This window comes from Dermochelys coriacea, chromosome 6, assembly GCF_009764565.3.
Source record: "Dermochelys coriacea isolate rDerCor1 chromosome 6, rDerCor1.pri.v4, whole genome shotgun sequence".
Taxonomy (NCBI): Eukaryota; Metazoa; Chordata; order Testudines; family Dermochelyidae; genus Dermochelys; species Dermochelys coriacea.
Window position 1 is genome coordinate 99,148,916 of NC_050073.1, and position 25,118 is coordinate 99,174,033.

Here is a 25,118-nt window from a genome sequence, read left to right on the forward strand (position 1 = left end):
CCACCTCCAGCCTCATGCCACCATACCAGTGGCTGGTAGGGGAACCCAGGCCTGCCCACTACACCACAATCCAGCAGTGACAACTCCTTGCTGTTGCCTTCCTTTGGTTCTTCCTAACCAGCCTTTCTCGGGCCTTCTCTCCTGCTGCCACCTCTGTAGGGTCACCCTTCTGTCATGGCTGGTGCACTCCAGGACCTTCCCTGGAATGCCTCAACAAAATCCCAAACTGAAAAGCACAGGCTTAAAATCTCTTCTGCCCTTTTTGGGCTTGACCTTTCATGCCTCCACTGGACGCCTCCCAGGGCTCTCTCCCTGTAAATTCAGTTCCTGCTGTTTTGTCAGGCCTTCCCTCCAGAGCCTGCTCTACTCTGCTGTCTCTCCCCTAGCCTCCTGCCACACTTTTCTATTTAGGAGAGGATCCCAGGACCAACTGTTCCCCTTGGCTTCTTCCATGATCCTCCCAGTCTCTTCCTTCTCTAGGGTGGACTGATTTAAATCAGGGTGATTTAAATAATGATTTAAATAATTGATTTGAATCAACTTTTCTATTTGTACTTCAGTTATTTTCTAAAGAAAGGTACTTTCTCATTGGTCAATATAATCGTTAAAACATTGTTGACATATAACTAGATAGACCTTTTACACTAGATTTGGTACATCTTTTTGCTACCTAGTGAGATCACATGATGGAGTCTCCTTGAGTCAGAGGCCAGGTCCATTGCCTGTTATGACTTTGCCAGTCTCTTGCCCCCAGTAGCACAGCCCCTGGGCCCCTCACAGGATCAAGCACTTAATACTGTACATGGCCTGTTCTGCCATATTTATAAAGCTTGACCTTGAAAGTTAATTTTTTTCCCCCGATTCATTCTTTATATAGAAAAGCAGCCTTTAGCTTCAAGATAGGCTCATAGCGTCAGCTTATTTCTTAAATGTGTTAAGAGATTATAATAAATTTAAGCCTTAACATATTTTGTATTAAATTCAGATTTCATGTTAAACAGGTTTCTTTTTAAAAAAGAAAATCTTATTATCATTTAGATAATAAAATCAAACTATCTGAATTAAATTCAAAACCCCTTAAATTAAAAAATTGGATGTTTAATTTTTTTTTCAAAAATACTAATTGATTTTTATATATCCTGCCCTGCTCTAGTCCGAGAGAATAACTGCAGCCTCCTTTTGCTCTCAACTTCTTCTGTTTATAGTCCTCTCCCAGCACCTGCTTAGCTGGGCCTCATTCTCAGTTAAGCCTGTCCCACTCTCCAGGCACAACTCTGTATGTCAATTGGTCTCTTAGGCCCATTCCGAACCTGCGTGGGGTACACACACCCTGTCACACACCCTCTTCCTTGAATCTCTCTGTTGGCTCCACCAGTTTTACCGCATCAAGGTCAAGCTTCTTGTTCTCATTTCCCAGGCCCTCTGCAATTCTGCCCCTCCTTACTTGTCTGCTCTTGTGTCTCATCATGTCCTCCCTACCTCCTCCACTCCACCCACATGCCTTCTCTGCCCATTTGTCAGCTTCATGAGCAAGCATCTCTGCACCTTTTACTCTGACCTTTATGCACAGAACTGATCCATCGGGCCACTACCCGCTCCTCCTCCAAATTCCTCCTCAAGATGCACCTCTGCTACAATGCTGGTGAGAAATCAGCCAATTAATTATGGCTAGGTCTATTTATATCAATTTTTTTACAAATTGCACATCTACATTTGTCTATATATCACTGTATTCCTCTGCCTCCCCGCCTTCACATCTCACTGGTCAGATTAGATTGCAAGCTTTACAGGGTAGGAACCATGGGTAGCCCCATGTCTTCATATATGTTTATACAGTGGCCAGTGCAACAGGGTGACAGATCTGACTGAGGCCTTTGGGTTTTATTGCAATAAAAATATTACATTTCAATTTGGCAGCACTTAGGAGCCTCAACCAGCTGTACAAACGTTTAGTAGGTGATGGACCTAGCCTCAAAGAGCTTACGATCCAAAAATAACAATCCTGTAAATAACAATAATGTGCAGGAAAAGGCTCTGAGAAGCAGATTTTGGCCTCTAATGCAATCTCTTCCTGCTCTTCTTGTTATGCTGAGGGTGTGTATCAGACACATACTTCGCAAGGTTATATCTTAAAAATAGCAAATTAAACAGTGCCACAGTCTAATGGATAATGTAAAATATCACTCACACTGTGTGCGTCCATGGTGGCTGGGAAAAGAGCCCTTCATGTTAACTGTGGCACTAGCTCTCACAGTGTAAGGAATTTCATTAGGATGGGGAAGTCAGCTTCATCCCGGAAGGCACAACAAGCTGTAAGAGCTGCAAAGAGTAGCCTGGAGCTCATATCTCCTTAGCAGGGCTGCTGTCAGTGCACCATGTGGGTACCAGTTCTAGTTATGGCTATAGTTGGATGTAGGTTGTAAACAGCAATTTTAGCCCCTGATGAGGGACTCTACAAATTGGTTAAGTCTGCTCTAGGATTTGTAGACACGCCACCGGCTGCCTCCTTCAGAGACAACTGGGCACATAATGAGAGCAGGATAATACTCATAACACATGTGCCCTGTGTGCTTGGAAGAAGCTTGCAACTTCCCCATTCTGTTTTACCCTGTGTCATTTTTCTAGCATAGATCCTTTCCGCTAACAAAACATGAAGGGCCTGATCTGCTGTAAGATCAAAATGTTTCAAACTCTTCTCATATGGACTATGAAATGTAATACAGATCTGGGGTGATAGTGAGACAGAAATATGCAATGTGCTATGGAGCAAAGAGATGACAGTCCTTTGCTATAAGGAACTGATGGGACCACAACTAGAGCACTCTGATAAGTTCTAGGCACCTTGGTGCCTGAAAGATGTTGGTATGTAGGAGCGAAATGAAGGAAGAACAAAGAATAAGGAGCTACAGGGACTGGTATAGAGAGAAATATTGAAAGAGCTAAGGTGGTATAGATTAATCAGACAATGACTACGAAGTCTGCAAGCATATGAAAGCTGGAAATGCCAACGCTGGGGAGAGCAATCATTTAGAGTGGTCCAAGGAATAAAGGAACAATTTTCTAACAGTTAGGTCTATTCACATATGGAATAATCTCTGAGGGGAAGTGCTGGATGCTTCCTCATTTGAGTCACCTAAAATTGGACTGAACAAGCACTGGATCATATACTTCCAGGAACAAATCTGCACTGGCTTGGGGGATGGACTAGGTGAATTTAATAGTCCTCATGTGTAGGATTCTGTGCTTTGTACCATTAGTATGACTCACACATACTGTGCTTTTAGGTTGAAAAGAACAAGAGCGTAGTAAGGTTATATTGTATTAGAAACCTTTCCTCTCCCTGTTTTTGGAATAAGTTTTGTTGTCTCCTGTAAAACCAACCAATCCGATGAACATTAGTTGCACCCTGTCCATTTGCTTTTTACGTAGGGTTCTGAGTTGATAGTGGCATGTGCCACTGAGCAAGGGAGAAATGTGAGTAGCATAGCTGAGCTACTGTCTATGTATTTGAAAGAGGATTTAAGCATTGGAGGCATCAGCATCAACAGAAGCGATTCTAGAATCTGTTTACAGTGAATCCAAGAGGCTCCTGTATGTTGCTCACTATCACATGTTGCTTACCAGGAGAGAATAATGCCATGTATAAGTTTTGCCTTGTAGTGGACAGAGGCCTGGCAGAAGATGTTGTGTGAGGGTACTGTTAATGAGAGCTGGTGGATTGGAGAGTATCCTTTATCTCATATGGGACAATTGCTACTTTCAGTTAAAAGTGCCAATATGAATTGATGCCTATGACCTGTAAATTAAAGCAGTGGTTCCCAAACATTTTAGTAAGGGTACCTACCAACTGCATTGTGTCTTTTTTTGCAACCCACTCAGGGTCCACATTCGTAGGGGGTGATGGCCAGTGTCCGCTCCCTCGTCTGCCTTCTTCTCCTCCGTGCCCCGCCCAGGGGGCATCAACCCCCCTGGCACCGCAACCCTAATCCCAGTCCAGTAGTGGGGTTGCAACACCCAGAGCAGGAAGCCAGGTCCAGCCCTATGGGACAGGAGCCACCACTGCAGGGTCAGAGTAAGATGAACTCACTCTCCAAGCTTTCCCCTTTCTCCCCCCACACCCCCGCCCTGGGGACTCCCCTCTGCACCGCATTCCTAGGAGAATGTTGTAAGACTTCATTCCTGTGTGTTTTCAAAATGCCTTGAAAGCACTGGATGGATGGATGATGCAATATATGTGCAAAGTATTATTACTACATTATGATTAGGCTTGGCAGAATTTGATTTTTATCCTTTTGATGGATAATATAGATTGTTTGGGTTTTTTTAAGCATTTTTTAATTTTCATCTATTTAGTTTTTCATATTCGCATGAAATTATGTGGAGGTCAAACAATAATTGTTTCTTGACAGATGATGTTGAAATTCAAAATATTAAAGTTTATAACCATTAAAAAACAAACTGTCAACATCACATGTCAAAATATACAAAGTAAATATCCCTAAATCAAACTCTAAGAAGTTCATAAGCATCATTTTTCTTACTTTTCCTAGCTGTAGATCACAGTTATTATTGACGGAAATATTTTTTTCATCACTTTGTGTGTGTACGATGAAATCAACGTTTACCAACATTGAATCCTTCCAAGCCTACTTATGATGATTCTCAGCCCTGCTGGACAGAAGATCCACTGAAGAAGCATATACATGAATGTGATTTATTTATGGAAACTCGGACAGAATTCCAATCGCATTAAACCATACATTGAATTAATACCAATTCCATTCAAGCGCTGCAGCACAGCCAGGCGCTGATGTTGCAAACACTTTGCCTTGAGTGTAATAGGATGAGTTTGTGGCAGAGGAGAAGGCTTATTTTAAGCTTCTTATGAATATTTATGAAACAAATGTTTCCTGTCATTGAAAACAAGCAAACAAGTCCGATTTGGAGTGGGACGATTCCACCTTGAACTCGCAACCCCCTTGCCTAATGTCACCGAGACAGCAGGTGGGGCAGGGGGAGGGGTGACAGCAGGATGTAATTCTGCAAGCTGCTAATGAGCTTTTTCTGTGAAAGACACAAACTAAACTTGGATGTTTTCGATAAGGCTGGCCGAGCCAGTTAGAGTAGAAAAGAACTGACCTGATCCTTTGATCTAAACCCCACCCATGTTGAGTAGAGATGGGCCTGAGCTCCGACACATCTGGATCTGTCCTCCTTCAAAGAACTCAGGGGTTGAGATCAGCCCATTATAGAGAGGGCCAAATCAGCACTGACCCAAGCTGCCGTGACTCCATTTAAATTAGTGGAGATGCACTGGGTTTCACTGGGGGCGAATTGGTGTTTATCTTTTTGGTCTGTCCTGGTGCAAGAAGAGCCTTATCCTGCAAGGTGCTAAGCAATATTGACTTCGCTGGGAGATGAGGATGCTCAGTGCATCACACGAGTTGCTGAGAAATTTCTGGATCAAGTACAAAGTCAGTAATATGATGAAAAAAATCATGAGCCCAATTTTCAACGGTGTTTTCTTAAGTACTTATATGCCCCCCTGTTACTGTAGTAGCTAAGCCCCTCACAACACCTCTGCGAGGTAGGGGAGTACTATTATCCCTAGTGGGGATACTGAGGCTCAGAGAGGCTAAGTAACTTGCCCAGGATACAACAGGAACTTTGTGTCAAAACAAGGACTTGAATCCATGTTAAGTCCAAGGCTAATGTCATAGCCCCTAGACAATGTTTCCTCACAGCAAGTGCTTACAACTCCCACTGATTTCATTTGCAGTTGTGGAAGCTCAGACATCAGGACTTGTGTTCCTAGAGGTAGACTGAAATTAAGTCAATGATTATGTGCAAATTGTGAGCATATGCCACAAACCTCCCTAGTTGAGCTCATTAATAATAATAAAAAAAGAGTGGATTCCAATAATTAAGTCATGCAAACAGCTGGGACTGCAGAAGTCTTTCTCAAATAATATTTCTATTATGTCTTAAAATTGAGAGAGGTTTATAATAATGACTAGTGAGCAAAGCTGCTAAATCAGCTTATGAAAATGAGATAGGATAAGAATGAAAAATAATTGACTCAAAGCCTGGTTGTAAATATAAACCACAGCTTAGTCAACAAAACAGAAATGGAGAGATTCTGTAAGAGTCCTGGAAGAGTATCATCCCCTGTCAGCTCTAACTGGCTCAGGGAAGTGTACATAGAACCTTTCACATCCATGTCCCTGGTTTGAGTCTAGCCCAAGCTGGCAGGTTAACACCACCAGGGAGCCAATTGGTGAGCTTTTTGAAAGGAGTCTGAGTGCAGGTCCTAGTGGACAAATGTTCACATCACAAACGGATATCTATGTTGAGCATCTCAGCGAAGAGGACACAGAATGGTCATAGAGACTGACTTGCCCTCTCCCTCCTAAGAGTGCTCCTTTCAGCTGAGACATGGGGCAACAGGTTGAAGGCTGCACTGTTGCAGCAGTAGTGTATCTTTCTAGGGCTCCCTAGAAAATTTGAGTTTCCAGGCCTGCTGGTCTAGCTCAGTCCACCAGTTACTTCAGAACTTAAATAAAGCATTTGAAGGAGCAGAAAAAATGAAGCTCAGTAGGCTCCTTGAGGCCTGATTGTATGTAAAACCAGTGTGACTTCATTGATAACATTACTCCTAATTGATTCTGATGTATGTGAGATCAGAATCAGGGCCCTGCTCCTTGAGATTTTTCCAGTACTCAGTGTCTCTGTTGAGTAATTTTCCCAGCTGCACAATAGTTTAATAGCAGTAATATTAATACATTCATATTAGATTAATATTTATGGCAGTGATGAATTTGGCCCTGTGTCGCCAACCAACTCAAGCTTTCATAGAAACATGAGCCTTAGTAACAGTATGAATAAAACATCCAGCCAGACACTAATCAAACAATGAAGCCCTTTTATGGTTTGGCTAAGGACCTGCAACATCATTTAACTGACTGCACATTTAAACAACAGAAAGTGTTAATTCTACTTTCACTGAATAGAGCCCCAGTTTCCTTCTACCATATGTGCTAACTCTGTACAAATTGGTCTAATTTACGGCTTCAGAAGTGAATATAACAGTCACAGCCTCAGGCACCCTGTTTTAACTCATCTGACTGCTCATTAGATACGTTTTCTGGTTTATTTTAAAGTCACATTTTTTATCAAGAACTAGGCTTGTATTTATTTAAAACTCCAGCAGAAGATCTTCCTCTGCCAACGGAGAACTTATGTCAACTATATATGACAAATAAGGAAAGCTGACTCATGGCAAAGACTTGAAACAAGTCAGTGGGAACAGTTGAGAAATAGGAAATTATTCCCTACATGGAAGGATGTCTAAATGTGGGCCAAAATCAGCCTTGGTGTAACTTACCAAAGCTACATCAGGGATTGATATTATTTTTTTTGGAGTCCTGACAAATGATTAAGGAGTGAAATATATGTGGCTGATCCCAAACCAATGAAGCCAAGACATGACATGGATGCATGAAAGAGAAAATGACTGAACATTGCAAGCACCATGAATGATCACAATGAGCTTGAAAGTGATCTTGGTTTATGAAGACGGTACATATCTGGGTGTCCTGGAAGATGGACTTGTGAAGCAACCTTATCATGCATATACTGTACACTATGAACGAAAAGCATGCCAATTCAAAATAAAATGAACAGCTTCTAGATAAAAATGCTGACCTCAGGTTCTTCGTAGTTCATCTGATGGAACTTCTCCTTGGATCCTATTTTGAGCTGTAATGATATATACTGATAAGAATTTACATATAGTACCTTTCATCTTAAATAATAACAGGTTTCAGAGTAACAGCCGTATTAGTTTGTATTCGCAAAAAAGAAAAGGAGTACTTGTGGCACCTTTGTTAGTCTCTAAGGTGCCACAAGTACTCCTTTTCTTTTTTTCCATCTTAAAGAATCCCAAAGAGATTTACATACCATAAATATGGATCACTTCACAGACTCACTCTCTCTATATGGATGCTTTAAGCACAAGACCATCCTCACCCGATCAGTATCACTTCCTGTAGGAGGTGCGTTTACCTTAGAGGTATCCCATCCAAATATTTACTGAGCCTGACATTGCTTAGCTCAGCAGCTCTGAGGAGAGCTCATTCCAAGGTGCAGTGGCTATAACAATATCGTAGTTCTGTAGTTCAGGATTCTACATCTCCAACAGAAGTGGAACCAGGTTTTGTAACTAAGAGCAACTGGGCATTTGGGGTGGGTGGAATGAGTGACTGGTGGCCATTTTTCAATTGCAAAGTGTGCTTGAAAAGATATCACACATATACCTAAAAGATGCTGGGGGAAGGTGCCTATTCATAGGATCATAGAATATATGGGTTGGAAGAGACCTCAGGAGGTCATCTAGTCCAATCCCATGCTCAAAGCAGGACCAACACTAACTAAATCATCCCAGCCAAGGCTTTGTTAAGCCGGGCCTGAAAAACCTCTAAGGGTGGAGATTCCCTAGGTGACCCATTCCAGTGCTTTACAATACTCCGGGTATGGCCTCACCAGTGCCGAATAGAGGGGAATAATCACTTCCCTCAATCTGCGGGCAATGCTCCTACTAATGCAGCCCAATATGCCGTTGGCCTTCTTGGCAACAAGGGCACGCTGCTGACTCGTATCCAGTTTCTTGTCCACTGTAATCCCCAGGTCCTTTTCTGCAAAACTGCTGCTTAGCCTGTCGGTCCCCAGCCTGTAGCAGTACATGGATTTCTTCCTTCCTAAGTGCAGGACTCTGCACTTGTCCTTGCTGAACCTCATCAGATTTCTTTTGGCCCAATCCTCCAATTTATCTAGGTCACTCTGGACCCTATCCCTACCCTTCAGCATATCTACCTCTCCTCCAAATTTAGTGTCATCTGCAAACTTGCTGAGGGTGTAGTCCACGCCATCCTCCAGATCATTAATAAAGATGTTGAACAAAACCCCTGGGGCATGCCGCTTGATACTGGCTGCCAACTAGACATCAAGCTGTTGATCACTACCTGTTGACCCCGACAATCTAGCCAGCTTTCTATCCATCTTATAGTCCATTCATCCAATCCATACTTCTTTAACTTGCTGGCAAGAATACTGTGGGAGACCATGTCAAAAGCTTTTGCTAAAGTCAAGATATATCACATCCACCGTTTTCCCCATATCCACAGAGCCAGTTATCTCATCATAGAAGGCAATCAGGTTGGTCAGGCATGACTTGCCCTTGGTGAATCCATGTTGTCTGGTTCTGATCACCTTCCTCTCCTTCAAGTGCTTCAAAATGGATTCCTTGAGGACCTGCTCCATGATTTTGCCAGGGACTGAAGTGAGGCTGACCGGTCTGTAGTTTCCTAGGTTCTCCTTCTTCCCTTTTTTTAAATATGGGCACTATGTTTGCCTCTGCCACTGCTCAGCCTCACTCTGCTATTGGCTCTGCCACTGGTCTCCAAACCAAGTCTGAGAACTGGTTTAATCACCAGTATTACAGAAAAGCTCTTTGTTTTCACATCTTAATGCCCTGAATACAGAAATACTTCTCCTTGGCTCCCAGCTTCCTTGTGGCATCCATTGTAATTTAGTACTCACAGTATGATAGTCACCTCCTGAGGGAACAGGAAAGCAGGATTCCAACCCTAAGAATTGCCTTTGATATGCTGCTTTCACTATTCCCCATGGTCTGTCTCATATTTTGTTGTAACCCCTGGTTCTATAGTCAGATACAGAGAATGAGGATGAACCCAAAGGGTACATGAGTCTGTAATCCACTCTGCTGATGGGAGCAACTCAGACCACAGGTACTGCACTTTTGAACAGCAACAGACTCAGCTTCAAGAGAGAAGAATTCAGCCTTTGTGTCAATCCACAATTCTCTCTTATTTGTGTTTCATAATAACTAACACATTTTTTTATTTTAGTTGGTAAAGAATCGTAAAATAGAGCCCACTAGGAGTCTTCAATCTGATATTTTTTGCTTGAGGTTTAGTGTTGGGTGGTGTTTTTTCTTGTTTGACTGTTATTTAATTTTAGAATTTTCCGTGTCCTTTCATTGGCATTTTTTAGCTATGAACCCTTTAGCTGATGTAACGTAAAAGGAAATTGTCCATGTAGGAGTCATCTAATGGGAAGTTGGCACTTCTGTATCAGAACCATCACCTTTCTGGATAACCTGTTGACATCTGGGTGTGTTCCTCTTGGTTGCAGGGAAGCCTTATGGTGCAGATGATTTCCTCCCAGTGCTCATGTACGTCTTGGCCCGCAGCAACCTGACTGAGGTGCTTCTGAATGTGGAGTATATGATGGAGCTCATGGACCCTGCTCTGCAGCTGGGCGAGGGTGAGAAAGAGCCTTCTCTCATGTTCTCTTCTGAAATGATTATGTATTTCTCTGTGGGACGCCTGTAGGGTTTGTGAAATAGATAAGAGTTCTAGCTATGTAAGGGGACTGTTGCCCCCTTACTAACATTCAGTGGAGGTGTTTTGGTTGGCTATCTCCCAGTACTAAAAGGGGAAGGGACTATGGGACATCAGGACCCTGAGATTGATAGTCCCCAGGAAGAATGGGGAGAGGCCAATGCTCCAAGTCAGCCTGAATGACAGGGTGGGCAGGCTAATCAGAGAGTCAGGAGGCCAGGGAGGTCCTGTCCTCCGTGTGAGCTGGATTTGCCTGGGTCAGACAGAGTACGGCCGAGCTAAGGGGAAAGCAGGGGCCCAAGGTAAGCTGGGAACAGAGCTGTGCCAGATCCAGAGGGACCAGAAAAGCAGCCCAGAGAGAGCAGACCCTGTCCTGGGAGCAGAGCTGCAGCCCCAAAGCCAGAGGCACAGCCCAGAGAGAGCAGAGCTGCCCTGGGAGCAGAGCTGCAGCAACCAGAGCCAGAGGGGCCAAAGAAGCAGCCCAGGGAGCTGGAGGCAGAGCAGCAGCAGCAGCAGTGCAGAGACCGAGTGGTGCAGCTGGGGCTGGAGCAGTCTGGAGCTGGGTGCGGTAAGCAGCTGGAGTGAGCGAGGGGGACCCTGGGCAGCAGGCCCAGCACAGGGAGACGCCTCAACCAAGGGGCTCTGCAGGCCAGGCTTGGATCGTAACCCCGACAGGGCGGAGGCGGTACTGGGAAGAAGGGTCCTACCCCTTAGAGCCTGAGAGCGAGTGGCCACCACCAGAGCGAGTGGCCAACCCACAGCATCCCTGCAGCACAGCCGGGGCCTGAGAAGGAGGCCTGGGACTTGCAAGGAACAGATTGTGAACTGCCCGGATATTCCAGAGACACCGTTTGTGATGTTCCCTGCCACAGAGCGGGTTGATGTGTTTCTTTTAACCTTTCCCATTTTCCCTTACTATTTTTTAAAATTAATTGTTGATTAAATAACTTGCATTTGCTTTAAATTGTATGTAATGGTCAGTGGGTCAGAGAAGTGCCCAGTGCAGAGAGAGTACCCCGGAGTGGGGACACCCTAGCCCCTGTCCTAGGTCGAGCCCCCCAGGAATCCTGGGCCCAGCCTTGTTGGCTTTATGAGGACTCTGCCAGGAGAGTGGAAGGGGAGTCCTCAAGGACAGGGAGGCCAGAGGGTAAAGGAAGTGGGAGCGAGGACTCAGATCCTTTTGCTAACCCACTTCACCGGGGTAGTGCAGAAGCCAGGAATGTTCCCCACAAGAGCGGGGCTATTCCCCCGCTTACAGCTAGGGTCAGGCAGCAGTAGTGTAAGCTTCCCCATATGCCTCAAAATGGTGTGACTCAATGTTAGGTTTTTAAATATATCAGCAGATTTTCAAAAATGCTGAGCACCCAGAAGCTCCCACCTCAGTTAGAGCTGCAGGTGCTGAGCCATACTGAAAATCAAACCACTAATTTAGCTACCTAAATACAGACATAAGAGACAGAGACATTTTGAAGACCTTGGCCCAGGTCCAAGTTAGAAACTTAACAGCTCTCAATTTAAAAATAAACTTTGGTACTACAGTACATTCTGCTAATGCTTTTAATTATTCTAATGAGAAAAGATCCCTTTGCTTTAATTGGCTGGTATGTCTTTGATCATGCCTAATTGTCAACCTCCAGGATGTTTGTTTCAGAGTAGCAGCCGTGTTAGTCTGTATTCGCAAAAAGAAAAGGAGGACTTGTGGCACCTTAGAGACTAACAAATTTATTAGAGCATAAGCTTTCGTGAGCTACAGCTCACTTCATCGGATGCATTTGGTCAAATGCATCCGATGAAGTGAGCTGTAGTTCACGAAAGCTTATGCTCTAATAAATTTGTTAGTCTCTAAGGTGCCACAAGTCCTCCTTTTCTTTTTTTCAGGATGTTTGTGTAAACCAGCTGACCCCTTGGGCAATGTTATCTGAGTGATAAATACCCAGTGGTGGTCCAAAGGGGCTGGAGTAACATTCACTGCAGGGGTAGGATTTCTCTGAAGAGGGAAAATTGAATTACTTTGCCTCCTGTTTTTGGAGGCTGGTGTGTTTCTGAAAATATTGTTTGGAAGTAAAGTGTTTTCTAAACACCATTTGTCTGGCCAGCCGTGATAGTTACTGTGAGTTTCTTTGACAATCAGAGGGATCGCTAGGGAGAGCCCACAGAGCACGCAGCCGGGGGAGCATATGTAAGTGGCAGAATTGCCATCTAGTGGCCGTTTTGGTGATCTGCAGGCTCTTAGTTTTTTCGTTTCTTTTCAGAAAGAATGAGTAAACAAACCCGGCAGCCAGCAAGAACTGTGAAAGATACCAGTTAGAGATGGGTCAGATTCAGGACCTCAAATCCAAATCCCTTTGAACTTGGGTTCAAATCCCTGGACCTGAACCTGCCCCTACAATTTTGTTTCTAGCATGGATCTCGCAAGAACAGCTCGCGAGACTTCAGCTCCATCCAGTTAAAATTGGAAAGTGAACACCAGTTTGATCTGGTCTCAAATCCCAACCTTTTACCTTAGTCTAACTTTCCCTCTCTAAATTAGTTAGTTACTAATAGACCGGGTGAAATTTTTTGAACCAATAGTACGTTCACTGAAAAATGCCGTTTGGGGTTCAACTAAAACAATTTACAAATTTGGGTTGAATTTGATGAATAGTTGCAGTTGGAAAAGAGAGTTGTTGTTTTTGTTTTTTTTTCAAAAAAGTCAAAATGTTTTATTCCAACAGGTTTAAAACAAAATATTGAATGTTTTCATTTTGAAACAAGGTTTCATTTCAACATTTAGCTAGCTTTATTTTAAAAGGTTAAAAACAACAACCCTAGATTAAATGAAAACAAAAAAAAGATTTTGCTTCAGGTTGAAAAATGTTCTGTTTGACCAAAAATGAAATATGTTTTGGTTTTTCATTTGTGCCACGGAACTGAAATATAAATGATCCATTCCACTCTAGTTACTTATTCCAGCGCAGTTGTTTGCAGGTACATTATTATTAGTTGTATTACCGTGGCACCTAGGAGCCCCAATCATGGACAAGGACTCCCATCGTGCTAGGTTCTGAACAAACACTGAATGAAAGGACAGTCCCAGCTCCAAAGAGTTTACAGTCTAAGGGAAGGTTGGTGATTTGGGTTTATCCAGGAAAGAGGATGCTGAATTAATTTACATGACTTCTATGTTGAACCTTAAGATATCAATCAAAACCCACAGCCCCACCAGCCTGCTGTCACTGCTGCTTCCCAGCTGTGAGAGAAGGAAGTGACACAAGCAGGTTAGGTAGCATGTGTTGCATCTCCAGCTACATCAAGCAGAATGAAATGAAGAGCATTGTGATAGTCATTTATTATTTCTATTGCCATCACACCTACACATGCCAAACAAAGGTCAGGGCCCTACTGTACAACCAACGCAAAGACAATCTGTGCCCCACAGAGCTCACCATCTCAGATTTAAACAATTCACAGCGGGTGAATGAACATAGAAGCAGGGAGGAGGGAAGGACAAAGTAATGGTAGATTCAGGTGTGATGATGTTTTGGGACCTTCTTGTCTTTTTTTGTAGGTTCCTATTACTTAACTACCACCTACGGGGCCCTGGAGCACATCAAGAACTATGATAAGATAACAGTAACTCGGCAGCTGAGCATGGAAGTGCAGGATTCCATTCACCGCTGGGAGAGGCGGCGAACGCTCAACAAGGCCCGGTCGTCCCACTCGTCTGTGCAGGTCAGCGGCCCTGGGAGAAGGGGGTGGTGGAGAGTGCGGCTTTCACAGTGTGAGAAGCAGATCAAAATTCCAACTGGAAACCAGGCTTCAAACAGGGCAGCAAATTATTCCCCGCAGTTAGTAACACTATTACTCAGTGAACGCCGTCTGCTTGCTAGGCACTGCCCTGTGGACAGAGGAAGTCAAAGTTCCTATCCCCAAGAGCTTACATTCTCTGCTGGGCACCACGGAAGAAGCAAGGAAGTGCAGAATGGAAGAAAGCTACAAAGGGATCTGTGAGAAGTGGGAGGTGTGAGCAGGGGGAAGAAGAGGAGGAGCAGAAAGAAATGAAAATAAAGAACTAAGAGATACCGATATCAGTTGTCACAGTTTAGGTCAACTGCATCTGTATCTCCCCTCCATCAGGGCCGGATTTCCAGTTAGGTACAGTAGACATGTACCTATCGGCTCTGGCATTCTAGGGGCACCTTACCTCTCTAAAACTGTGTGCAGCACAAAAGTCAGCTGTAGGCAGGTGGGGAGCGCTAAAGATGTTGTGCCTAGGGGCATGTAAGGTGTAAATCCAGCGCTGCCCTCCATGGCCCCTCAAGGGCAGCCAGTCTGGGCTCCCAGCCCCTAAGCTGTCATCTCTCCTGTGCGTAGACCCACGTTTCTGTCCCTCCTGACCAGCGTTTTTCCAGGCTGCACTGTTTCCTGCCTACACTGTGTTATTCCCAGCAAGCCAGGCGTCCTAGGCAGGCCAGCAAGTGCACTTTGCCTTCTCTTCAAAGGCTGCAAACAGCTGTAATTGCCAGCAGTCACAAGTTACCACACAGCTCTTTCTAAGCAAGCACCTTTACTCTGAAGGTGAAAGTACTACAGAGAAAACATATTAGAACCCATCAAAGAACCTACACATGTGCTAATAAGCTTATCAGATATCACCATGCTCCCCAACACAAACAAGGGCTCTGGTAGGAGTCAGTCCTTCAAACCCCACCAACGGTGGTTTCTGTGGTGAACAGTTCAGAACAGCTTCAGCTCAGAACTAGCACCCTCATGAATAGCTCCGTCTTTCCACTATACAGCTGGAGCCTTTGATCTTGGCCTCATGTAACAGGTAATCAGCTGACAATCCCCCTCGCCCCCACTCAGGGCATAGCTTCAGAAGGCTGGATGTTTTTCATAACCAAAGGTGAGGGATTTGCATTCACCTCCCCCACATATGGCCTAGAAAATCCACTTCATACGTACGGTCCCAAAAGTCCATTTTTGTCTGGTAGATCGTTCAATATACTCCTTTGATCATCCAGGTCTTACATCTGTCACAGCTCCTCCTTCAAGAAGTTACATGCAGTCCTGGCCCATAATAATACATGAACCATACATTGAATACAATGGACATCTCCCGGGGTAAGTCAGGAAATTGCCATATTTGTCACAGCAGCATCCGACAGTCTCTTAATAGTGAGGCTGATGCGAAGGCTAGTGGAATCCATTGAGGGGACACCAACAGGGGCATGGCCTAGTTTTAATATCAGAGGAGGAAGATTATTTTTGCAGCAGAATTTTGAACAGAGTAGAGAGGAGAAGTAGGGAGCCTGGACAGCAGGAGGTTGCCCTGATTAGATATTATACATACACAGAAATACAACAGACATTGCCCCTGAGGGACATCAGTACTGATCATAAAGTTACCCAAGATGGCTTTTAAACTCAGCAAACTCCTTTTCAGTGATGACCTAATTCAGGATCTGAGCTGTGGACCAGATGCTGATCCCCACATCAAAGGTCCCTCCTAGGAATTCCCCTAGGCAACCCAAAGGGTTTACTGTTGTAATGATGGAATTCAAAGAAATTACAAGGAGACTGCACTAAAGGCAGGGAAAAGAAAAAAGAGTGGAGAATTTGTAAATCTGTAGGCAGGCAGAGGCAATGGGGTTAATCCCAGGGCAATATCATCTGAGTTCTGAAGACAAGATGAAAATCTGAATGGACATACTCTTCTGGATTAATGGATATATTCTATTGTTTGATTCCCATTAGCATTATCAACAACCACATATACACACTGATGGGAGAATGTGTCCATAAACACAGTTTGGAAAGGATCTATTTGAAATAGATGGGATAGAGAATAAATGCCAGTTATTTACTAGCTGATGTACAAGAGGGTGTAACTGAAAATAAAGGCCCAGTCCACCCCCTATTTAATAGGCCTCTCTTCCATCATTAATACAATACCTCCTTGAAACACTTCCTCTAGTTGGCTTGTGTGGGAGGTGTAATAAATTTACTCTTGGGGGAATTCTGCACCACTGCACATGCACAGAATTTATGTCCCCAGCAGATTACTTTGCTTCCCTGCAGAAAAAAGACTTTCTGATGGGAAGGAAAAAGAAGCCACAAAAGCAGTCATGCTACCCTCCCCAGCAGTATGATTTGGGTGATAGAGAGGTAAATCACTGTGGAGCAGGATGCAGGATTGAGGAAGACCCAGCTGGTGGCTCCTACCCAATGATGGGCTCAGCTGCTAGTCCTGGGTGGGCTGGGGAAGACAGGAGTTCCTCTTCCCCTGCACGGCATCGAGGGCTGTGTTACACCCACCCACAGATTCCTTCCCTGGCTGGAGGAAGTTCTGCAAACTCCCCTCCCCCGCATGCTTCCTGCACCCATCACTCCTCGGGGAAGGATCACTGTACAGGAAGCTCTTCCCACATTCATCCAACCCCCATGCAGCCAGACCCCTTCATACCCAGACCCTCCGGCTGAGCCTCACCCCCCTGCACACAGAACCCCCCTGATGAGCCCATTCCCCCTGCACCTGGACCACCATGATGAGCCACATGCACCCAGATACCCACCCTACTGAGCCCCAACGAACTGCACCTGGATCCCCACCCCACTGAGCTCCACTCCCCCAGCATCTGGACCCACCACTGAGCCCCCTGCACCCAGACACCTCTCCTGCTGAGCCCCAACTACCTTCACCTGGATCTTCCTGCAGAGTCCCATTTCCATTGCACCCAGAACCCGCAACAAGCCCCTGTGCATCCAGATCCCCCCCCCACATCCGGATCCCCACTGAGCCACCCACATCCAGACTACCCCACACAGAACCCTCTCCACCCACATCTGGATCCCCCATACACTAAGCCCCTCCACACTTGGATCCTGCCTTGCTGAGCCTGCCTGCCCACACTTGGTCCACCTGGCACAGAGGGGAAGAGGTCTGGGGTGTTTCTGGGGCAGGCCTGGTCCTTGCGCTGTGTCAGGATTGGGTGCAGCCTCACCGCTGAGTCTGTGTCCCGGGGGGAAGCTGCACAGTGATCCCCCACCTCTGTGCAGCCAGTGGCCTGTGTTCCCCACTGCCATGCTGGAGCCTCCACATTTATGTGACAAATAAAAAAAATTCTGCGCACAATATTTTAAAATTCTGCAACTTTTGTGTGTGTGTGTGTGCACGCACGCGCGCACGCACGCACAGAATGCCCTCAGGATAAAATAAAGACTGTGGGATCTATGATTCTATGTCCTGGAGAAGGACAAGATGGAAGTAACTAACCTACCCAGGGCTGGTTTCTGAGTAGCTGACGTGTGAGTCTATATCCACAAAAAGAACAGGAGTACTTGTGGCACCTTAGAGACTAACAAATTTATTAGAGCCGTAAGCTTTCATGGGCTACAGCCCATTTCATCGGATGCATAGAATGGAACATACAGTAAGAAGATATATATATATATATATATATATATATATACACATACAGAGAAGGTGGAAGTTGCATGCAAACTGTAAGAGGCTAATTAGATAAGATGAGCTATTATCAGCAGGAGAAAAAAAACTTTTGTAGTGATAATCAAGATGGCTCATTTAGACAGTTGACAAGAAGGTGTGAGGATACTTAACTTAGGGAAATAGATTCAATATATGTAATGACCCAGCCACTCCCAGTTTCTATTCAAACCCAAGTTAATGGTATCTAGTTTGCATATTAATTCAAGCTCAGCAGTTTCTCATTGGAGTCTGTTTTTGAAGCTTTTCTTTTGCAAAATTGCCATCCCTGAATCTTTTACTGAGTGGCCAGAGAGGTTGAAGTGTTCTCCTACCAGTTTTTGCATGTTATGTTTCCTGATGTCAGATTTGTGTCCATTTATTCTTTTGCGTAGAGACTGTTCAGTTTGGCCAGTGTACATGGCAGAGGGAAATTGCTGGCACATGATGGCATATATCACATTGGTAGATGCGCAGGTGAACGAGCCTCTGATAGTGTGGGCTGATGTGATTAGGCCCTATGATGGTATCCCCTGAATAGATATGTGGACAGAGTTGGCAACGGGCTTTGTTGCAAGGATAGGTTCCTGGGTTAGTGTTTTTGTTGTGTGGTGTGTGGTTGCTGGAGAGTATTTGCTTCAGGTTGGGGGGCTGTCTGTAAATGAGGACTGGTCTGTCTCCCAAGATCTGTGAGAGTGAGTGATCATTTTTCAGGATAGTTTATAAATCTTTGATGATGCGCTGGAGAGTTTTAGTTGGGGGCTGAAGGTAACGGCTAGTGGCGTTCTGTTATTTCTTTGTTGGGCCTATCCTGTAGTAGGTAACTTCTGGGTACTCTTCTGGCTCTGTCAATCTGTTTTTTCACTTCAGCAGGTGGGTATTGTAGTTGTAGGAATGCATGATAGAGATCTTGTAGGTGTTTGTCTCTGTCTGAGGGATTGGAGCAAATGCAGTTATATCGTAGAGCTTGGCTGTAGACAATGGATCGTGTGGTGTGTCCTGGATGGAAGCTGGAGGCATCTAGGTAAGTATAGCGGTCAGTAGGTTTCTGGTATAGGGTGGTGTTTATGTGACCATTGCTTATTAGCACAGTAGTGTCCAGGAAATGGACCGCTTGTGTGGATTGGTCTAGGCTGAGGTTGATGGTGGGATGGAAATTGTTGAAATCATGGTGGAATTCCTCAAGGGCTTCTTTTCCATGGGTCCAGATGATGAAGATGTCATCAATGTAGCGTAAGTAGAGTAGGGGCATTAGGGGACGAGAGCTGAGGAAGTGTTGTTTTAAGTCAGCCATAAAAATGTTGGCATACTGTGAGGCCATGTGGGTACCCATAGCAGTGCCGCTGACTTGAAGGTATATATTGTCCCCAAATGTGAAATAGTTGTGGGTGAGGACAAAGTCACAAAGGTCAGCCACCAGGTTTGCCGTGACATTATCAGGGATATTGTTCCTTCTAGCTTGTAGTCTATCGTTGTGTGGAATGTTGGTGTAGAGGGCTTCTACATCCATAGTAGAAGTAGCTTGATAGGGTTTATGCCCATGGAGACTGACAATTGTTATTAATGAGATGGCTGTCTCTCTCCAATAACTACTTGGAGAGCTCTCCCCATTATAAAAAACATTCTCGGAGTTGACACTAACAAGCACTCCTGTCAGTCTCAGTAGAGAAGCCACGGACAGAATGGGGCATGGAGACTGGGTTATCCTCTCCACCCTAGATGTCCTTCCAAGTCAGAGGTGTGGCACTCAGGCAGGACAGGCTGTGAACACTTCTGTAGCTGCTTCCTGTGTTGCACCTGGTCAGTGGATAAATATGCTGCCAAACCAGCACCTTCCCCAAGCACAAAATGAATTTTAAAAACAGTTTACATTCATCCTTATTTTCAACCACAAGGTGGCAGCAAAAATCATTTCTCTCAGTGAGAGGCCTGATTAGTTACTAACTGTATAGTACAAGAAAAGGAGTACTTGTGGCACCTTAGAGACTAACAAATTTATTAGAGCATAAGCTTTCGTGAAGTTGAACTGAGCTTGAAGTGAGCTGTAGCTCACGAAAGCTTATGCTCTAATAAATTTGTTAGTCTCTAAGGTGCCACAAGTACTCCTTTTCTTTTTGCGAATACAGACTAACACGGCTGCTACTCTGAAACCTGTATAGTACAAGGAAGCCCTTAAACAACGAATGTCGAAGTTGAGCGTGAACAGACGTTGCTGTGGACAGCCTTCGTGTTTTGGCAGTGCCGGGGTTATCCAGTGCTCCCTTTGTCACAAAGGCAACATCCATGAAGAAACACTTCACTGCCTTTTAGACATTTATCCAAATTACCCTTCCCGCGAGCCATTTCACGATAGGCTGGACAAATCACTGGAAAATATACAGAAGAGAAGAGCCCGCTACTGGCTGGGGAATGGTCCAGATCAGTGATTCTCAACATATTTATCATTGTGGGCTGCACATGCTGCTCTCTCTGTGTTACGTTGGCCTCATCCACACAATATATATACTACCCGTATGGCCCTGAGGATGTCACATGGGCCGCAGCTTTGTGCTGATTGGGCTACGGGTTGAGAACTACTGGTCTAGATGAACTGTTAGTAGGAAAATTTTGCAATTCAATGGAAGTTTTTACTCAGTCTCTTTTCAAAGCTGTCTCATTTTTCAAGAGTCAGTATATTATTCAAAATAACCCACATTTTTCAGATTTCCTACTTGAGCTGGGAGACCAGAGGGCTTTCTGACCAAAGGGCAGGGAATTTTTAATCTTCGTGCATGAGAATGAAGTTGAACCTTGTGCTTTCCATTGTGGCTATGAGATGACTAGAACTGTGATGCAAGATTCTTCCCTGGGAGAAACGAAGTATGGAATCATCATTTTCTTGGCCTGACTGTTGAGGCTAGGACATGAATGGAATTTACCACCACAACAATCATTCATTTATTTCCACTCTACTGAAGCAAGAGAGGGAAGACGCTATACCACGTTGTTACCTGCCAGGTTTGCCATGGGCCAATTCTTCTCCTGCCCCTGTGAGACATCTGGTTGTGAGGCCCGATGTCCTGAGGAGAGGCTTGTGGCTTACTCATGATGATGGCACTTTCCTTTGCTTCCTGTCTTGATGTCTCACAGATGAGGATGGGAGTGATTTCAGAGTGTACCTTCTGCATAGCAGGAGATTCTCACTAGGGCCCCAAAACATAAAACACTTACACATGTGCTTAACTTTAAACATGTGAGCAGGCCCACTGACTTCAATAGGGTGGATTACTTGTTTAAAGCTAAGTGCTTCGGGGGATCAGGGTGTAACAGTGAATTTCTTTGGTTGTGTGTTTTCTTAATGAAAATCCGTAAGTGCTCCAGAACTGGGTTTGAACCAAAATCCTAATACAGACATCTCTGAACATGACATCTCAGGCCCATCTTTAGTATCCAATCTATCCTTATTGCCTGAACTTGGGTGTTATATCTAGTTCTATATTTTTCTTTGCAGGATTTCATCTCCATCTCTTTTTTGGAGACTGATGCCCAGACACGGACGATGGCCTCGCAGATAGACACAACAGCTCAGCAGCTAGGCCAGCAATGTGCTGAGAAGTTTGAGGTGTCGGATCCCCAGAACTATGGGCTCTTTGTTCACGTTGATGACAAGTGCCTGCGGCTTGCTGACGATGCCCACCCCCATCATATAAAATCCTACCTGCTGAAGAGCGAACCCAAAAGAGATTTCCATTTTGTTTATAAACTGCTGTGCAACGAAGAGACACAGATTTCAGTCATCAAAGAACCAGACTTTTTATAATGGCAGAACTGCTCTTGTATTGTGTATGCTGCAGTCTTTGAAAGACTGAGACACTTTATCTTATGAGATCTTCTGACACCAGGAGCATGTTGGAGCTCAGCCGTTTAGCAGTGGTGGACAGGGTAGTAGTTGTAGATGCTGTCTCACTACTGGGCATTTCTCAGCAGAAATCATTTGCAGAAGCAAACAGAGCATTCATAGGAATGTTCCTACTTTGGAAAACTTGAAGTATTAAACCTCAAAACCTCTCTATGGCAACAAAAAAACTCATAACGGATGTGGACAATGGAGCTTAATCCAGTTGCTCTGGAGTTTTTACAGAGGAGTGAGTATCTATCCCATTATGTTATATAGGTGAAAGTCACCTATGCACAACTTAAACCCTATGTTTGAGGACTTATATGGTGTGAGTGCCTAGGGCTGGTGAGTGCACAGGGCTGAATTTCACCCTGTTGAATAAATTATGAATCATGATTGAGCTGTTCAGCAGCATAGAATTGTATCATGCAGCAGAACTCCATCTCTATCCTGGTATGTTATATTACACGTACTGACCTTTGAAATACATGTAATAACAGAACATGAAATCCAATACTGTATGTGCGCTAAGAAGCCTTTCTGTGTGGTATACATTTCACTGAATTACGTAATTTATGTACTTCCATCAATATATTTTTTTCCTTTTAAAGACTGAAACTCCGTCACCATCATTTTAGATGTACAACAGCCTTAATCAAATCTGTTGTATAGTAACGTCTCGTGTGACAAAGTTCCTGCTCTACCTTGGTGGGTCTTGCGCTTATTGGTGGATTTGCTCACCTTGGAGCTTCATGGCAGCCCTCAGCTTGGCTGTTTTTCTGAATTCACAGTCCAGGTCAATGACTCCTGTGCCTGACCAGGAGTTGGGAGGATTTGGGGCGAACCTGGGCCTGCCCTCTACTCCGGGTTCCAGCCCAGGGCCCTGTGGATTGCAGCTGTCTAGGGAGCCTCCTGGAACAGCTGTGTGACAGCTACAACTCCCTGGGCTACTTCCCCATGGCCTCCTCCCAACACCTTCTTTATCCTCACGATAGGACCTTCCTTCTGGTGTCTGATAATGCTTGTACTCCTCAGTCCTCCAACAATCCACGTTCTCACTCTCAGCTCCTAGCGCCTCTTGCTCCCAGCTCCTCACACGCACACCACAAACTGAAGTGAGCTCCTTTTAAAACCCAGGTGCCCTGATTAGCCTGCCTTAATTGATTCTAGCAGCTTCTTGATTGGCTGCAGGTGTTCTAATCAGCCTGTCTTAATTGTCTCCAGAAGGTTCCTGATTGTTCTGGAACCTTCCCTGTTACCTTACCCAAGAAAAAGGGACCTACTTAGCCTGGGGCTAATATATCTGCCTTCTATTACTCTCCTATAGCCATCTGGCCCGACCCTGTCACACTGGTTACATGTATTTATTTCCATGTGTGATCATTTTAAAATCACTTCCTATTTGTGGATAACTAGATAGTGTAAAAACATTGATGGAAAAGACAACACGCATTATAAAAAACTCTGATTTCAAATAGATCAATGAAAGGACTCAAGGTCAGAGACTTTTTTTAAAAAATACCTCTCCCTTTTCAGCCAGTACTGGATGCTTCTGTTATTTTCTCAGATGTTTTTGTATCTTCAGGTTGTTACATGAGTAAATACATGCTGTTGCAGACTGAACTTGCTAAAGTCCCTTTTGATTTCTCCACTCCTATTCTCCAGGGCTCAGAACCTGTCAATGAAATCTCACTGTAGGCTTGAATTTTCCATAAAGTGTCCTGATGCAAAAGCACACAAAACCTCAAGCCAGCTTTCTACTTCTTGAGTGAAGAATGGACATAGGAGTCCTTGGTTTAAGCACAGATATTAATCCATCATGGGCCTGATCCCACATCCCTTACTCAGCCAAAGTTCTCACTCATGTTAATGTACATAAGGGACCCAGTTCTTCCCACGCAGGATAGGAGTAACTGTCGCTGCAGTGGGAGTATCCTACCCAAGGACCACAGGAACAGGCCAAGTTTGATTGATTTGTCCTTAGTAGGAAACACACATTGTTATGATTAGAAAAGGGGGTTGTGTAAGTGTGTTCATTCAGCACAACTTCTACATCCAGCTAGCATTAAGGAGGAAATGGTAAGTGGTTTTTTTTCGGGGCGGGGGAGGGCGAGGAGGCTGGATCCCACAAATCCCATTACATTTTTATTACATTACTTTTCAAAGGGTCCCAGCCTCATTACTGAACAATGAGTATACAGTTGTTCTCTCTGGGGTTTGAAATCCGTGTCCCTATTTTCACTACTACTGTAGTTTGGCATTTATTTCGGTGTGAGAAATAAATATATATGGATCCTTTGTACTGGTCACCAACCAAACGAGCATAAAAATTACAAATTATTACTGTGAGTCTGTTACCTTGTCATGCATTTAGTCTTGAGTCCATGTGGCCAGGAGAAAGTGATATTACATTTGGGAAAAGTAAATAATATATTGTGGCTTCAAATATATCATGTGCAGCACTGAGGGATTCCATATAAGAGAGTGTCAGGGTTCCTGCCCCACTCTGAACTCTGGGGTACAGATGTGGGACCCCCATGAAAGACCCCCTAAACTTATTTCTACAGCTTAGGTTAAAAAGTTCCCCAAGGCACAAATCCTTTCCTTGTCTTTGGACAGTATTGCTACCACCACCAAGTGATTTAGACAAAGATTCAGGAAAAAGACCACTTAGAGTCCCTATTTCCCCAAAATATTCCCCCCAAGCTCCTTCCTGGGGAGGCTTGAGAATAATATACTAACCAATAGGTTAACAAAGTGAGCACAGACCAAACGCTTTGGTTTTTAGGACACTAAAAATCAATCAGGTTCTTTAAAAGAAGAACATTATTATAAAGAAAAAAGTAAAAGAATCACACCTGCAAAATCAGGACGGAAGGTAACTTTACAGGGTAATAAAAGATTTAAAACACAGAGGATTTCCCTTCTAGGCTCAACTTTAAAGTTACAAAAACAGGAATAAACCTCCCTCTTAGCATAGGGAAAATTCACAAGCTAAAACAAAAGATAATCTAACACATTTCCTTGCTATTACTTACAATTTCTGCATCATTTCAGGATCTTTTTAGGAGCCGGTTTACCTGCTTGGTCTCTCTCCCTGTCCCGAGAGGGAACCAACTAAGAGAGCACAAACAAAACCTCCCCCCCTTCCACCCCCAATTTGAAAGTATCTTCTTTTCCCATTGGCCCTTCTGGTCAAGTGCCAACTAGGTTAATTGAACTGATTAAACCCTTACAGGTAAAATGATTCTGTACCTCTGTCTGTACTTCTGACCAGGAGGGATTTTATGTTACTGCATACATAAAAGTTGTAACCCTTCCTTTTATATTTATGACTGAGAGGTTTGCGCCAAAG

The 25,118-nt window shown here is 44.3% G+C and overlaps 1 protein-coding gene across 2 annotated transcripts in view; it reads left to right on the forward strand.

Moving 5' to 3' along the window:
• Positions 1 to 24,213, forward strand: part of RIN3 (Ras and Rab interactor 3) — a 117,152-nt gene extending 92,939 nt beyond the window's left edge. For both annotated transcript variants that reach the window (XM_038408103.2, XM_043516379.1), the window contains exons 8-10: positions 10,213 to 10,344; positions 13,969 to 14,132; positions 21,377 to 24,213. In XM_038408103.2, the coding sequence (XP_038264031.1) occupies positions 10,213 to 10,344; positions 13,969 to 14,132; positions 21,377 to 21,685 (605 nt within the window). In that variant the 3' untranslated portion in view covers positions 21,686 to 24,213. The remainder of the gene's footprint in view (positions 1 to 10,212; positions 10,345 to 13,968; positions 14,133 to 21,376) is intronic.
• The last annotated feature ends 905 nt before the right edge of the window (positions 24,214 to 25,118 follow it).